Source organism: Bufo gargarizans, chromosome 9, assembly GCF_014858855.1.
Source record: "Bufo gargarizans isolate SCDJY-AF-19 chromosome 9, ASM1485885v1, whole genome shotgun sequence".
NCBI classification, from domain to species: domain Eukaryota; kingdom Metazoa; phylum Chordata; class Amphibia; order Anura; family Bufonidae; genus Bufo; species Bufo gargarizans.
The window spans coordinates 95,953,533-95,971,790 of NC_058088.1; the positions used below are offsets into that span (position 1 = coordinate 95,953,533).

At 41.4% G+C, this 18,258-nt stretch overlaps 1 protein-coding gene across 3 annotated transcripts in view; it reads left to right on the plus strand.

Annotated features, from left to right (window-relative positions):
• The window catches only part of TENM1 (teneurin transmembrane protein 1), a 766,344-nt gene that overhangs the window by 88,656 nt on the left and 659,430 nt on the right, over window positions 1-18,258 (plus strand). For all 3 annotated transcript variants that reach the window (XM_044305876.1, XM_044305878.1, XM_044305877.1), the window contains exon 2: window positions 17,732-17,992. In XM_044305876.1, the coding sequence (XP_044161811.1) occupies window positions 17,732-17,992 (261 nt within the window). The remainder of the gene's footprint in view (window positions 1-17,731; window positions 17,993-18,258) is intronic.

Below are 18,258 nucleotides of genomic sequence, written 5' to 3' on the forward strand. Positions count from 1 at the left end.
TTACTTCATTCACTTCTGTGGGACTGATTGAGGGTTACAGTATCTATGTAATTTCCATAGATGTAAATAAAGAGGTGGCCCATCATGTGCACAACTTCTTCATTCAGTGGAGTCAGATACCCCCCATTCTCAGAATTGCTGGGGGATCCTACATTCAGAACTCCAGCAAGCAAATATTTATCATCTATCCTGTGTATTAGAATACTTTTCATGAAATAACCCTTTTAACCTGTTCCCGACCACTGTCAGAAATGTATGGCAGAAGTAGGGTTTGTAAGCTGGGGCCCATAGCAGGAACCTTAGCAGCCGGGTTTCTGCTGTTTTAAGCTGCAGACACCTAGGGCTAATGTCATCAACATTTAAACCTCAGATGTGATGGTCAATTGTGACTATGGCATCTGAGGGGCTTAGGGCCCATGTGGAGATCATGGAAGCCATTCATTCTTTTTAATAGCCTGAGTAACTATGACGCTCAGGTGGCTTCATAGGAATATATTTATTTTACCATACTGTATTGTATTAAATCACAGTAGTGTATGGGAAAAGTGATTTAAAGATTGCATATTAATATGTCAAATAAAACCAACCAAAGAGCTTACAGTATACTCTCAGACCAAATATTATAATACATTTAGATGTTAGACCTCAAAATAAATAAAAACCATATAACAGACCTCAAGTACAGACACAATAACAGCCCTCAAAATAAATTCAGATCTCACACCAGACTCTGCAATTATTTGCCATTCCTTGTAGTTTGCAGCATCCTCCCTGTTGGTGCTGTTGCACATAACATCCTGATGCTAGCCCTAGATTCATGACATTGTGCACCAAAAGCCAGGCATTGAAGAAGACTCGATTCTGGGGAAGCAAAAAGATTTAAGTCTGGGATATCTTTTCTTTATTTGGGTGTATCCTGGATATCCTAGGAAAATAGGCACATATGACTTCTGGAAAAACATAGAAAAAACTTGCATGGATTTGAAAGAATTCTGTCAAACAAGCTCTGGTCCCTGGTCAATCTCATGGATACTCACTAACTTTTTTATTTTATTTATTTTTTCCATATTTAATATTCTTTTATTCTATAACATAGATTGTATATAGTATATTCTTTTTTTTTTTTTTTTTAAATTTCAAAATCTTTATTGAAGATTAATTCCGGCAGTACAAGCATTCCCACATCCGTGGACAATAGCGGACAATATACAGCCGTATACAGTATCTTTGTACTACTTAATTTCCGAACAAAAGAAGGTAAACAACATAACATTGTAGATAACCTTTCCAGTTATAAAGCAAAAGTTAAGTATGACCAGTATAAAGTGCGGATGAGGGAGAATACAACCTAAAACCATCAGTGCACCCCGTTAAAATGTCTAAAAACCATCCAGGGTTTCCAGAGGGTAGTGAATTTGTCATGAGAACGGTTTTCCCAAGCGGACAGTTCTTCAAATCTGTAAATGGCATCTACCTTGTTCACCCAGAAATCAAAAGGAGGGAGGTCCGATGATAACCAAAATCTAGGTACCAAAAGGCGTGCTGCTGACAATAGTTTCTTAAACAGGGGAGTGACCCCAGTGGACATGTGGGGGGAGGGGAGGCCTAAGAGAGCAAGTTGAGGAGATGGGGCAATCTTGGATTTGCAAATTGTATTGCTTTGTTCAAATATGTCAGACCACCAATTATTCAAAGGTGTACAGGACCACCAAATATGAAGGAATTTGCCGCCCTCCTCACCACATCTCCAGCATGCGTCAGAACCAGTACTGGTATATCTACATGTGATATCGGGTGTTTTATACCACCTGGTTAGTACCTTGTAGCCATTTTCTTGTATCCGAACACATCTAGAGGAGCTATGAGGCTCTCTAAATAGTTTCAGTTGGTCCTCGTCAGAGAACATGGTACCCAGGTCTTTTTCCCATGCACCAATGAATGCTAGTTTAGGAGGGCATATAGGTTTGCATAATTTCCCGTACAGTTGTGAAATTAGTTTCTTAGGGGGATGTCTAGAATTGATAAGACTTTCAAACCAGGTGAGTGGTCTTAAAAGTGCATGGTAGGGGACAAACTTTGTTAAGCAGGTTCGTATAAATGAAAAGAGAGAAGGGAATATCTTGGATTCGGGGAAGATGGAGGAAAATTTATCTTTATGGATCATCTTACCATCCTCCGTATAAAGAGAAAGAGCCAATATTTCAGAGTTACGCATATATGGAGGGAGACTTTGTTTCAGCTCTAGTGGAGCGAGGTCTATTATGTCTTTTACTTGAGTAAGTGGGGAGGGGAGTGGGATTCCATTGGCAGATCTCTGGAATTTGTCCCATGCCTCCAGGGTGGCAGTTATAACTGGGCCAGCATTCTTAAATTTAACCCGGTTTTGTTGAGGGTGAATTAGTAAAGTTCTGAACGATATGTTAGCTAGGGCAGATTCCATATTAGGCCAGGACTTGTATGTACGGGTTCCTGAACCAGTCAACAACCCTGGTTAATAAGGTAGCTAAATTATAGAGGGAGGGATTTGGGAGGTTGATGCCGCCAAAGGTTTTAGGGTTCTGCAGAACAGAAAATCGTATACGAGCTTTCTTACGACACCATATGAAAGATCGAATGTCCTTATCAAGGGCCTGGAAGAAGGATCTAGGAATGGGGAGGGGGAGGACTTGTTGTAAGTAATTAAGTTTAGGGAGTACTAAAGAGGTGAATATATTTTTACGGCCAAACCAGGATAAAGTCTGAAGGTGAAGGTTATTTAATTGGTCTTTCATGTTTTGTAAGAGTGGGATGAAATTTAGTTGATATAATTTGGAAATATCTGTACTAATTTTGAATTCCTAAGTATGTTATGAAAGGGGTGTCCCAGTTGAATGGGGATCGTGCTGCTAAGTCTGATTTAGTGCGACTATCTAGGCCTATGCATAAAACATGAGACTTTTTCATGTTAATTTTAAGGTTAGACAGGGGGCTAATGTTTTCAAAAGTTTTATAATTAATGGGAGGGATGTCTTCGGGTTAGAGGTGATGAGAAGGAGGTCATCCGCAAATGCTGCGACTTTATGTTCATGGCTACCAAGTTTAATACCTTTAATTTTGTCATTTTGGCGGAAGGATTGTAGGAGTGGCTCCATAGACAGTACAAAAACCAGGGGGGAAAGTGGGCAGCCTTGTCGCGTACCATTTCTTAATGGGGAATGAAGGGGAGGTAGTTTCATTCACCAGCACCGACGCCGAGGCATTGGAATACATGAGAAAGACTGCATCAATAAAAGGTATGGGTATTCCAAACTTAATCAAAGTAAGCCGCAAAAAGTTCCAGCTAATCCTGTCAAATGCTTTTTCGGCGTCGGTGCTGATGAAAACTAAGGGATGGGAGAACTTAGTGGCATGATGGATGGCATTAATAATTCTAACCGAGTTGTCCTTACCCTCTCTACCTATCACAAAACCCGTTTGATCACCATGTATCAAAGATGGGAGAATGGGAGAGAGACGGTTCGCCAGCATCTTGGCTAGAAGTTTTAGATCAAGATTCAATAAGGAAATGGGTCTATAGTTTGCACAGTGTGCCGGATCTTTGCCTTCTTTAGGGATAATGGTTATCAGGGCTCTCGTCATATCTGTAGTGAGTGGGACGCCTTTGAGTGATTGGTTACAGACGTTAAGTAGGAAGGGAGAGATAGAGTCTGCGAATGTGGTATAGTATAGGGCTGATAAACCATCAGGGCCTGGGGCTTTATTTTTTGGGAGCTGTTTGATAACTTTTTTCAGTTCATCTATAGAAAAGGGAGATTCTAAAAATTTTAGTGTCAGAGATAGTAAGTTTGGGAAGGGAGACCGAATCTAGGAAGCTGTTGATGGCTTCTATAGTGGAAGGGGCATTAGTTGAGAGCGTTGTGCTGGGGTAAGTTATAAAGAGCTTGGTAGAAGGCTTGAAATTGAGAGGCTATTTCTTTGGATGTTGAAACCGAACCGCCCATATCATTATGAATCTTGCATATATAATTGTGATTCCTCCTCTTTTTAATCCTATTCATAATAAACTTGGACGCTTTGTCCCCATGGGCAAAGTATTTAAATTGGGAGTTAAGAAAGTATTTAGCCGATATAGAGTTTAAGATATTTCTAAGTTCTGAGCGAAGTGAGTTGAGTTTAGGGAGGTATTGGTCAGAGAGGGATTTTTTGTGAATCGCTTCCATTCTCCCAATCTCCGATAGAAGACCGTCAATCCGGGCTTGTCTTAATTTTTTAAGATGTGCACCAAGGCTGATAAGTTGGCCCCTTATATATGCCTTGTGGGTGTCCCATAGGACGTGGTGTGAGGTTTCTGGGAGGGCGTTTAGGGAAAAGAAGTCGTCTAAGGATTTTTTAATTCTGTCTCTATTCTCTTTAGAAATCAATTGTTCATTGAATCTCCAATTCGTTGTTCTGGGAGCTAGACGGGGGGTAGAGATAGTGACAAAGATTGGAGAGTGATCGGATAAGTGAATAGAGTCTATATGGGCTTTGGAGCAAAACTGGAGATGAGTTTTAGAAATGAAAAGGTAATCCAATCTCGGGTATGAGCCATGCACATTTGAAAAAAAGGTGAAGTCCCTCTCTGTGGGATTAAATGATCTCCAGGCATCTACTAGGTTTAAGCTATGCAATTTGTTGCAAAGAGAGCTGAGCTTTTTCTGTGAGAGGACAGATTTCTTGGTTGAGGAGTCTAAAGCGGGGTTCAGAGCAACATTAAAGTCTCCTCCCATGATAACCGTGCCTTCTTGGAAAGATTCTATTATTGGGCAAATAGCATCGAACCAAGAGGTCTGGTTGACATTGGGGGCGTATACGTTTATCAAAGTATAGAGCTGGTTGGCTATAGTACCTTTTAGCATTAAATACCTTCCCTCTGCGTCCTGAATATGCGAAACATACTGGAAAACTGTGTTTTTGCTGAAACCGATACTAACTCCCCTGGATGCGGAGGAGCCCGAGCCACAGTGGAACCACACAGGAAAGCTGGAATGAGAAAGGTCTGGATAGCGATTAAACTTAAAATGTGTTTCTTGTAAAAATAACACAGAGGTATTCTTTTTTTTCAGAAGCGAAAAAATTTGACACCTTTTAGAGGGGGCATTGAAGCCTTTAACATTATATGAAGTTATTGTGAGATCAGCCATGATTTCTTAGACCATTGGGTGGACCACTGCGACTCTGGCTTCTCCCATAGGAAGAGCTGTTACAGAGTAATGTGATTATTGGTATATACTGTGGTATCAGGAAAAAAAATACGGTGACTGGGTTGCAGTGAGGTTAGGTTATAGTATGGAAGGTATCTACTAAACAGAACAAGTAGTAACACCAAAAACAGAAACTTAGGCTCCAGAATAAACTGAAGCAAGATAGTGTTTGCGCTGTTGCGCAATTAAAACGTTGGTGGATTAAAGGGGGAATTTCAAATATGTGAAAGATATCACCCTATATAAAAGTGTAGATCCAAATCCATGCAGGACAGGTATAGATGTTGGAGAAGAGGAGGAAATGAAAGGGTTAAGTGGTAAGTGTAGATACGAGAATGGGAGATTGTAGAAGGCATGAGTGAAGCAGGGGTTAAAGTTTAGAGAGAGGGAGTGTAATGGGCAAGAAAAGTAAGGCAGTCCCGCTCACTCTCCCAACGGAAGTCTTCTTGGTGTGGACTGCGAGACATCCCTCCTGGACTTAGCAGATCTTGGGGTGTGTTGTTTTTCCCATGGAGCCAGAATAGGCAAATCTGGTAAAGAGGATAAGTCCTGGATTATGTCCCAGTTTTGGATATTCAAAGGTTCAATGTTGAGGTGATCATAAACTGGATTGAGATGGGTGAATGTAGATATATTCATCCTGCGACCTTCGTGGTAGAAAGACAGGCCAAAAGGAAATGTCCATCTATATGGGATGTTATGTGATCTAAGCCAGTCTGTTAGTGGCTTCAAAGATCTCCTCTTCTTTAATGTGGATTGGGAGAGGTCTTGAAAAACAGTAATGTTGCATCCGTCCCAAGAGATCTCCCCTGCAGAGCGAGCTTTAATCATGATGGCTTCTTTAACTTGGAAGCTCAGGAACCTACAAATGATGTCCCTTGGTGGGTCTGAAGAGGCCGGCTTGGGTCTTAAAGCCCTATGCGCTCTTTCTATCAACACCTCGTGAGCTGAGTCGGGGCCCAAGATAGAGAGGCAGTTTTGAGTAATGACATGGGGAATGTCACTAGAGACAGTTGATTCAGGCACCCCCCGAAAGCGCAAGTTGTTGCGTCTGCCGCGATTCTCTTGATCTTCAAGAGCGCAATATATGGCATTCAGGTTGCTTTGTATGGAGACTAGGTTACTAGCTACTCCAATTTGGTGACTCACCAGGGCCGCTTGAGAATCCTCCAGCGTCTCCACCCTCCTGCCGATTTGTCTCATGTCCTGTTTAATCGCTGCAAGGTCTGTGCTCAGAGGCTCCAGCGCTGCCGTTAGCGAGGATGTGAGGACTTTTCTGAGGTACGATCTAGAGATAGGTAAGCTGTCTATCTCTGCCTCCGTTTCCTGGGACGAACCGGACTGTTCTTTCTGTGGGCGGCCTGCAGTGCGTGGTGAGGCCGGCGCCATCTTGCTTTCCCGCGCCACATAAGCAGAAGCCGATTTTTTTTTATAAATTTGTCCATATCTCCTTTGCAGACAGGAGTTTTTTGTTGATCAGCGGTGTCACTAGGTTTGGGTCCTCCGATTTTGACCATGGTTGGATCTCCAGGCTATAAATCCAGGCTGTTTAGGGCGATTAGTGTACGGAGCTATACACTCATGCAGCCATCTCCTGCCGGCGCTAGCTCCGCCCCCCCACTCACTAACTTTTTAATTCAGTCCATATTATAAAGTTAGCCATATTAATTTAATGTACTGAAACCCTTTCAACCTCTAGCCTCATTGAGAAGACAGAATTGACGCTATTTGTATTAGCAAAAAAATCCAGCTATTTTATTCAAGAAATGTTACTGCTTGCCGATAGCCAACTGTTATTTTAAAGTGATTGTCATTGTTTTTATGATAAGTTTATCTACGCAGCCAGTAATAGCTAATGTTTAAAAAACGTTCAGTCCATAAAGAATAATTTGCTTGTAAAAGGTGAAGAGCTGCTTAGGCCGGAGGGAATATTTGTCAATTTTTATTTCTCTGTAATTTTATAACTGCACCTTAATGGATCACATGGGACATCTTTACATCCATTGGTTACTCTCAAAGTTACAAGCACGCTGAACAACACAATAATGATGCTAGATTAAAGTTAGGTCATTCAGTCACCGTTACTTATAATGACAGTTTGAATTTTTTACAGGCTATAATTGCTTTTCTAGGTTCATAATCAAAATTTAATTAAAGCCTGAAGGCCTAGCTGGAAAACAAATACCAGGGAATATCCCAATAAGCTGTATCTTGATGCACATAAGGTGAGAAGAAGAATGTGCTAAGTGACCTCTAAGGATTCTGCTGCAAGATCTGCCTGTGCCTGTGCCACACAGTAAGATATTTCATGCTATAAAAAATGAAATACTAAACTGAATAATGTAGAACTAAAGTTAGAAGTTAATCAAAAGTCATACTATAAAAAGAAAAAAAGTCAACAATAGTCTAAATTATGAGGAAATAAACATTTGAGGTGTTTTACCAACATAAGGCTTCTTTCAGGGTCCATTTGCTGCTCAGTGTATGCTCTAGATACATCAAAAGCAGGTTTTGTCCTACTCAGGAGGAAAGCAGCTCATATTGGACAATTAAATTGCCTTCTCAGAGCCATTCTACCCACTGTGGAGGGACTTGAACAGCCTTCCCGAAAGGCAACTGTGCATGCATTGTTAATCCACACTCCTGAGTAGATGAGAAGGAACGGCACAAGAGGAACATATGAACACGTGAAACCAATGGAATATATCTTTGTTAGTGTTCATACCCATCGGAAACAAAGATAGTCAAGCAATTAAAATGTACAGTATTATACATACAGTGTATATATATATATATATATATATATATATATATATAAATCACCATCCCTGCCTTCCTTGTTAAACTATACACAGAGCTCAATGAGCTCTGTGTATAGAGATTATGAAGCGGCAATGCTACTTCCTGTTGCATTCCCAGTAGAGATGTGAGCTTTGGAGGATGGGAGCATGTGTGATCTGCTGAGCCTTAGCAGACCACGATCAGCTCTGCAGTGTGGTTACACAATCCTCTACAACCTCTCTGACCCCCAGTTACAGAAGAAATTAATTAAAAAATATATAATATTAAATGTCCCCCAAATGCACCACACACCACACTGCAACTTCTGGCCCCGCCCACAGCAACCAAAACCCATACATCCCATATCTCAATATGACTGTTTTAGAAAGGGGGCAACATTCAAAAAATAATTTAGTTGCTTGTTGTGTTACTAAGAGAAATATATTTTTTTTTATGCGCCATAAACATTTTTTTGTTTTCCTGCTTATAAATACAAAGAAAATACTTAAATAAAAATATAGGGGGGCGTGGCCGCGACGCTGAGGAAGATGGCCGCATAATCTCAGAGCTCCTGCTCCAACACAGCGATTCAGCTTAACAGAACCTCACTAATGACTGCAATCTTACCCTCCTGGTGCCTGTCGCGACAGGAACTGTCCCTGATGATGACTACAGGGAAAAGGAGCATGAAGAACCAGGGGAAGCTGGAGTTCTTCTTCGGTCAGGAGCGGGACAAAGATGGCGCCGGCGCGCGAACTCAGCATGCCGAACACAGCTCCAGCCCGCAATCCTCAATGACCGGAGGCTCACCACGCAGCTCAGATGGCAGCAGGTCACTGCAACAAAGCCCCAGGGGGTCTCCACATAAAAACCGTCCGAGCGCGGACCATGCAGAGGAGGTCATAAAGGGGAACAGCGCAGCATTGCCGAGCAAACCGGCAGCACAGCGATCTCCCTATGCCAGCCCGGCTAAGCAGAGGCCCAGACTACAAGCTCCAGAGGCGGCTGATGGTGAGTCACAGTACCCCACTGACGGGCCAAATACAGACCCTTTGCCAGAAGTGCTCCACAACTTCCCCACAGACGACAAGCCAGCATCCAGCACGTTGTTAAAGGAAATGCTGCTTGCGTTTAAGCATTCGGTCACCAGCCACCTGTCACAACTGCTTACACCGATCCAATCCTCTGTGACCGACTTGGACAACAGAGTCCAGCATGTAGAGCAGAAAATGGGCGAGTTTTCAGTCTATCATAACAACTTAATCGATGCCCATGATACACAAGCAGAAGAAATCGCGTACCTCCGTGCGAAGGTAGCGGACCTTGAAGACCGTTCCCGCAGAAATAACTTAAAATTGCGCGGAGTGCCAGAGTCGGTGCTAGCTGAGGACCTCCAAACATATATTAAGAACTTGATGTGAATCCTATTGCCTGATTGTACTGAGCAAGACCTTATAATTGATCGAGCGCACAGGATTGCTAAGCCAAAACATCTCCCGGACGACACACCGCGTGATGTTCTCGCCCGCTTGCACTTTTTTCAAGCTAAGGAGGACACTCTAGCAGCGGCAAGGAAACTGGGCATGTTGCCGGACCCCTACCAATCGGTTAAACTTTTTGCTGACCTCTCCGTAGCCACCCTGCAACTTCGGCGGACACTAGCCCCGATCACCCTTGCTTTGCGTTCCCACTCTGTCCCGTACAGATGGGGATATCCTATGAAGCTGCTAGTGCAAAAGAATGGCACCATGACTGTAATCCACATGGTGGAGGAGGGGAAATCAGTGCTGGCAGCCTGGGGTATTCCGGTTGAAGAGGTACCTGCAGAGAAGCAACACCAACGCCATGCCGCTGAAGGAGATTGGCAGCGGGTAGAGAGACGCCGACAGAAGAAACATCGCTAGAGGTTCGAATCATCTTGGAGCAGGAACATGTTCTATTTTTTGTTCCTTCTCGGTGGTAGGCATGACTGTTTTCCCCCAATACAATGCGCAAGGGTATACGAGCTCTGACCCTTGTAATACTTTTTCACTGCCCCTTTCGCTGGGCGGTCAGTTCTGGTTTATTATGTTTGTTCTTTTACTTTTTTGCTTTTGTTCTTTTCCGCTGCTGTGTCCTAAACACATTTCTCACTTGATTTTATTGCAGTGTGCTGGGAGTGCCTCCTTCCGCAAAGTCCGAGGGATCATCATCGTAGCTTTTAGACTGTCACAATGGTATTAATGGTTGGATCCCTAAACGTAAGAGGTCTAAACAGCCCTTTCAAGAGGCGGATGATGTGGAAGGAGGCACTCTCGATTAAATGTGATGTATTTTGTGCACAGGAGACACACTTACTAGAAGCTGATAGCGGGAGATTAAAACACCCATCATTCCCGACCCTGATTCACTCCCATGGTCGGAGTAAGAAAAGAGGAGTAATGTTCGCCATACGTAATTCAGTGGTGCATCAGGGTAAACATACGGTGCTTGATCCAGGGGGGAGATATATCATTCATGTGTGCTCTATTAATAACGTTGTTTATACCCTAGTGGGACTGTATGCCCCTAACACTCGGCCTATGCATTTTATAAACAAAGTACTCAAGAAAGTACAGAAATCTGAGCGCCTCAGTGAAATCTTCTATCGGAACAATCACTTGGTCGGATCACGCACCGGTGACTCTGGAGGTGTCGGAAGAATTCTCTGCCCCTCCTAATCCTTTGTGGAGGGCCAACTAATTTATTCTAGCCAATACAAAATACCAAGAAGAAGTGTCTAGGGCATTACAGGAGTACTTTAAATTTAACACTGCCTCTGTGTCAGACCCCTCTATTGTGTGGTCGGCCCACAAGGCATTTATCAGGGGCATTTTAATGAAATTAAGCTTTAGACACAAAAAGTTGAGGGAAAAAATGCAAGATGACATTATAAAACAAATACCGAACACAGAATTGATAAATAAATCTACCCCCTCTCCAGAATTGGCTGAGAAGCTGAGAGCTCTTAGAGCACAACTAAAAGAGAGCTTTTTACACACATATGAACTCTCACTCAAAAAGATTAAGGCAAGGTATTATATACAGGCCAATAAGACGGGGAAGTTATTAGCCAGTAGAATAAAAGCGAGAGCCATAAAATCCAAAATAGCATTTCTGTGGGATCCCTCTAAGACTTATAAGCTATACGACCCAAAAGCCATAGCTAATAGATTTATGTCTTACTACTCCCAACTGTATAACCTGAAAGACAAATCTGGCTTTACCCATGCCCCCCCTGAGAAAATAAATGAATTTCTAAACTCTATCCACCTTCCCTCTCTGGATGGTCGTCAAAGCGACGCCCTTTGCGCCCCAATGTCTCATGCTGAGATCTCTAAAATAATTCGCAGCCTGCCACATCACAAAAGCCCGGGCCCAGACGGACTCCCAATTACAAAACTTTTTCCGACTATCTGGTCCCACACCTTCATGCATCCCTGTCTATTGCTATGACGACGGGGAAACTTCCCAAAGAAATGCTAGAAGCAGTTATCGTGACGTTACCTAAGGTAGGGAAGGATCCCTCTGTCCCGCAAAATTTTCGTCCCATCTCCCTGCTTAATACTGATCTCAAAATTTATGCGAAAATACTGGCCTCCCGCCTAGCTGACATTATTCCCACCCTTGTGGCATCGGACCAAGTGGGTTTCGTAAAGGGACGTCAGATTACAGATAACTCCAGAAGGATAGTAAACTTGATTGATTTCGTCAACAGGCACAGGCTACCGACTGTGCTGGTTACCCTGGACGCTGAGAAGGCTTTCGACAGAGTTAATTGGTCGTTTGTCTTCTCAGTGCTCCAAAAGTTGGGTATCCCTGACTCCATGATCAAGGCTATTCGGGTCCTCTATTCAGAGCCCTCAGCTAAAGTGCTAGCGAATGGCATAATGTCCGACCCGTTTGTCCTGTCGAATGGCACTAGACAGGGATGACCCCTATCACCTTTAATATTTATTTTATCGCTAGAACCATTGGCACAAGCAATTCGCCAGTCACCGTCGGTGTCAGGGGTACAGATCAGAAATAGATGTCACTGCATATCACTGTACGCAGACGACATTATCCTGTCCCTGACTGACCCCCAAAAATCTTTAAAAGTAGTAATGGACATTATCCGGTCTTACGGGGCCCTCTCTTACTATAAAGTTAATGAAAATAAATCCCAGGCTCTTCCCCTGGGAATTTCGGACTTAGCTGTAACCCACTTGAGAAAGGAATTTCCATTAGATTGGCAAGACTCCTCAATCCAATATCTGGGTTTTAAAGTAACATCCACTCCACGTGAACTCTACGCAAACAATTTTCCCCCTTTTTTGCAAGCAATCCAACTAGAGCTCACTAGCATAGCAAAAACTGAATTATCTTGGATAGGACGTATTGCAGCTTTTCAACAACATATACTTCCAAAATTCCTGTACCTGTTTCGCACCATACCTATTCCAGTCCCGAACTCCTTTTTTAATCTGGCAAATCGGATGCTAAATGCATTGACTTGGAACAAAACTAGACCAAGAATTGCCAGAAGCATTATGTGTAGACACAGGAGGCATGGGGGTTTAGGCTTACCGAATTTGTACGATTACTATCTCGCCTCCAGAGTTAACTAACTCAAAGAGTGGTGGAAGGGAGATGTTGAGAAACATTGGGTCCACATTGAACAATCACAGGTCTCCGGACACAACTTGCGTGCCCTTCTTATGGCAGCTTTACACGATTCCTATTCTGGCCTCCAACCTGCATTCTGTGTCTCCACATCGGTAGCCCAATGGAAAACATACCATGCGAGTGGAGGGACGGTTCCTACCTCGGTGGCCCACCTCACCCCACTGGAGTCTCTCCAACATTTGGTTCCAGATTTGAATATTAATGTTTGGAAAGACTGCGGCATTAACACTCTGGCGGACCTCTTAACGGACTCGAGTCTAAAGTCCTTCAAAGAGGTTAAACGCTCTAGTAATATCCCTCAGCAGGAGGCATTTTCTTACCTAAAAATAAGGCATGTGCTGTCTAATAACCCCTCCTTCAAAGTTAGCAGTAACCTCCAACTGCTATCACACTGGTCGATTGTGGGTTTAGTCTCGAAGGGGCTCAGGCCAGTATATATGTTCCTAGGGGCAAGAGACCGTTTTCTCAAAACTGCTCCTCTGTTGGCATGGGAGGCTGAGCTCGGACAATCCTTCACCCTGACCCAATGGGATACCGCAAATAAATTAGCTATTTCCACCCTAAAATGTGTCTCTCACCTAGAGTCGCATCTGAAAATGACTCTAAGGTGGTACTATACTCCAGTTAGGCTACATGCTATTTACCCAAACTCGAAATCAGATTGCTGGAGGGAATGCGGACACAGGGGCTCGATGCTACATATATTCTAGGCCTGCCCGAAAATCACTTCTCTATGGTCCCAAATATTTAATAAGATATCGAGGGTGGTCGGTCATACTGTCCCTCTTGATCCAGCCCTGGCGCTATTGTTGATAGGTTTAGACAAGTTGCCAGCCAAAGTTAGGACCAGCGTTTTACACATGCTAGTTTCTACAAGACTGGCAATCGCGAGAAACTGGAAAAGCACTAATACCCCTGGGCTGCAAGAGACTATCAACGCAGTCAATACTACAATATCGTACAAATACATTATCGCACATCAATCTTTCCGGGTTGCCCAACACTTGTCAAATTGGGAAGCTTGGAAACGTGTGAGCTCGGCAACCCATCTAAATGGAGGAAGTCAATAGAGGGCCAACAGGGTCAAGAAAACATAAGTTAAGATGAAGCGTAAAGTCATAGGATAGTTATCCTCAGCTATCACGCAGTAGTGTTAGTCTCAGCTACAATTTGCACACTTACTGATGCTATATTAATGTCACAGCTCGGAATGTTGTTAACTTTTCATTTTTTTTTATGCTTCTATACCTATGTTCACATTTACTGTCTATATCGAACATTTATTACTCAGGTATTCTTGCATCTTTTCTGTACTATTCTGTAAAACAGGAAAATCGGAATATTATGTATTATGTATAATGTCCGTGAATCATATGCAACTTGCATTCTGTACCTTGTGCAATTGACACTTTTATTCTGACAATAAAAACTTATTGAACTTAAATAAAAATATAGCCCCATTTATCAGTGAAAAATGGTGCAAAACGTATTTACATAACTGAATGAGAGAAAAATGATAGCTTTCAAAGACTTATGTATTGTAAAAAAGGGGAAAATCTGCATTGTCAGGAAGTGGAGTAAATGACCTAGTATTGAAATCGTTAATACAACACTAAATAATTGAAGTAGTGTTACAAACATTGGAACTCACAAACCTATTAGCCTGCCTATATTAGTCAGTTTATGCCTGATGTTGGCAGAAATTGCACAGGTTGAAAAGTTCCATCTAACATTTCTCCAAATTGGCACAAAAATTTGAGGGATTTCTCTTCTCACTCCTAAAGGGAAATTGAAACAATCAGACAACTTTAAAAGCACCTTTTAATAAATAAGATGCAATTCCCATCAGATACAGTCTCCAACATCAATGGTTGAAAATATGCCATTGAGTACTATAATCAGTGAATATTTCCACTTGTACTATTTTATTATATACGTTACGTAAAATTAGGCAAGAAGACAAAAAATTAATTGGAAATGTGTCACATGTCTAAGCTAATTATAAAAAGGTGTGAGTTCTAATAATCCAAGATTTGCAAAATTATGCATGCAGATTAGAGCTCCTAAATATTAAGGGGGACATTTATCGTGTGTGGTTGTTTTGTGTCAGTTATAAGTCTGTATTTCCTTTGTGTGCCTATGCCAAATTTATGAAAAGGGTCTCCTTAATAATATATTTCGAGAGGGTGCCATGTGATTTACACCTGTACGTGTAAGAGTAAAAGGTTGGTTTGCATGGTGTAAGTTGCGACTTTTGGTGCAATTTATGCAAAAGTCACACATAGTAAATTTGCCACTAGTGACCACCAATACGCATTTTTACTGATGTAAACAAAGGGGGTTTAAGTTAGATAGCTGGTGTTAATCAACGATCATATGTACCCAAAATGGTGCATTAAAACTATAACTTGTCCTGCAGAGAATATGCCCTCATACAGGTACATTGATGAAAAAACAAAAAACTTTTGGAATGTACTGTAATTTCATAAATGTCCAAGTAAATACACTATACTTATACAAGCTGAACTGCAAACCTAGCTAGTGGAGATGAATTTAACACATAAGACAGGCAGAAGCTTTGTATAAGTAGAGTTATAATGTCTGATTTTCTACGCATATTGAACTATGCCATAATTTCCCGATTTATTATTCTCAGTTGTAAAATGCAAGCGATTTATATTAGTTAGAGGCATAGCACGAGTGAATCTGTCATAGTTAAAACCGAAATTATGTCCTTTAATTATGCCCTGTGAATAATGTTTTTAAGATGAAAAATCAATTTTGCATAAAACATGTGTCGCATATTATAGTGTGTATTTTTCATAATATCTCAGCGTAAGTCTTGATTTTTTTCTGTCCTTATGGAAAGATTATTATTCTTGCATAAGCAGATTTTCATTCTTGCATTTTCTTGCACAAGTGCAATTATTATGTTATATTACATACCGTACAAGCTTTTTGATCCCCCTTCCCCATTAGTGATTATGTTCAGCAGAACCATTTGAGATGATCTCCCTGAACACATAATCCAGATATGTTCAACTGTATTCCTAAAATTCCTAAACAGTTTAACACATCTGCCATTGACAACCATTAAAAAGGTAACATATATAGTGCAGCATACCTTTTTTGCATAAAGCGTGGTGGACTACATTTTTCAATACAGTTGCAATGTCAGCATATTAGTGTGTACAGACAAAATATATGAAAAGAACATCCAACTTCCCTGCTACTTGCATATAAAAGTACAAACATATTAAATAAATTAGTCATACAGTAAAAAAAAAAAGTGATTGAAAGCATACTGTAATAAAGATCAGTAAAAATGGATTTTAAAATCATAGGTATTTAAAATAATGATAATGATCCACTTTGTTGGATTCGATTCTCTGAACTCTAATGACAATCACAAAAATAATGTAAATAGTATCAATAACTTACTATTAGTGTTGATCGAGCACCAAAGTGCTCGTGTGCTCTGGGCGAACACATTGGTATGCTCGTGTGAGCTACAGAGCACTGAGAACAATGGAAGTCAATGGCAGAACCCCAGGAACCCCCTGCTTGGAAGAGAAGAGGGTGTCTGGTTCGCAAAAAGAGGTTAAAAATTGATGGAAACCCCATCAAAATGGTTTGTAAACAGCATTAAGAGGATAGCTGGATGCGTCTTGGACTCCTATTATCTACGACATACAATAGATAAACACACAAAGGCTATATGCCAAAAGCCAGGTATGTGCAAGCCATCAATCTATCCAAGAGACAGATAACAGGCTTAGTCAGCATACTTTAAAATGGCAGCCTTATGCACTATGAGACATTCCAAACCAGCTCTCATCTGACTGAGAGCCAGTAAGCCTCAAAGTTGCTTCACATATGTTGGATGGCTTGGGTGGACCTGCACACCTAGATCAATATCATAAGGGTGACAAAAAGTTTTCTGATTGTCCTAACATAATATTCAATAACCTTTCTATACAGTTTTGTCATGTAAAAACTAATTTGCATAAACATGGGCATATGGGAAAGAAATGCAAATGAGCAGAATCTGCCTTGTTTTTTAGCTGAAAACCCATTTGCATGGAAAATGTGTGATCTACACCAGTGTTTCCCAACCAGTGCGTCTCCAGCTGTTGCAAAACTACAACTCCCAGCATGCCCGCACAGCCAAAGGCTGTCAAGGAATGCTGGGAGTTGTAGTTTTGCAACAGCTGGAGGCACGCTGGTTGGGAAACACTGATCTACACTATTCATGAACAGTGCCATTTATTGGTTTCATAGTCTTATGACAAGACCATTAGTCTTTTCTTCAGAGCAGGGGGTGCCTGGTTTGATGCTCGGTTCTCTCATTGACTTTCATTGTATTAACAGCAAATCGGCTGAGCATGCTCGCTCAACACTACTTACCATACATTCTGAAAGTCTTAAGAACCTATGACTTTTTTCATATTGTGTTATGTTGCAGCCTTCTGCTAAAATAAAAAAATAAAAATATGTCCTCATCATTCTGCACTCAATACCCCATAATGAAGAAGTGAAAACTGAATTTTAGAATTGTTTTGCAAATTTATAAAAGAGGAAAAACTAATGGATATAAGTGTTCAGGCCCTTTGATATGACATTTGAGATTTAGCCACTCCCCCAATTCTCTTGATCACCTTTGGGATGTTTCAACACATTAGTTAGATTCTACCTATGGTAAATTAAGTTGACTGGACATGATTTGGAAATACATATCCCTGTCTATACTGTATAAGGTCTAACAGTTGACAATGCGTATCAGAGCAAAAATCAAGCCACAAGGAGTAAAGAACTGTGTGTAGATCTCGGGGACAAGATTGTATAGAGGCATAGATTTTCAGAAGGCTGAAAAGATGTTCTTCTCTGAATATTCTCAAGAACAAAGTGAAATCCATAATTCTTAAATGGAAGAACTTTGAAACAACCAGAACTCTTCCTATAGCTGGATGCCCCACCAAATTTAAGTAAGTAAGTAAAAAAATTCACACTTGTCTCTATTTCATTTTCACTGTTTCTTTCAGAGATGGAATACTGTGAGTCTCCGCACATTATATGCTCTGCCTATCAGACCAACCTACACACGGGTGGACAGCATACCTACCCACTAGAGATGGGTTCTGATGTGGATACCGAGACTGAAGGCGCCACATCACCAGACCGTGCCCTCAGAATGTGGATGAGGGAGATGAAGTCAGAGCACAGTTCCTGCTTGTCAAGTAGAGCCAACTCTGCGCTTTCGCTAACGGATACTGACCATGAGCGGAAGTCTGATGGGGAGAATGGTAATACAAAAAAATAAATATCTATACACAGTATAAATGTTCTTATTAAGTATTGTATAATCAATGTAACACTATTATTATCAGTAGTAGTAGTAGAAGCAGAAAGAGTAATGATGGGTCTTGTAGAGCATAAAACCCAAAAAAAAAATATAGTTGTATTGTAATGCAAATTACCTGTGAGCCTATACTTATTGGCTATGGAAAAACATGGAAGCTTGGGGCAATACAGTGGGCTCAGTGGTTTGGATTGTTGTCACACAGCACTT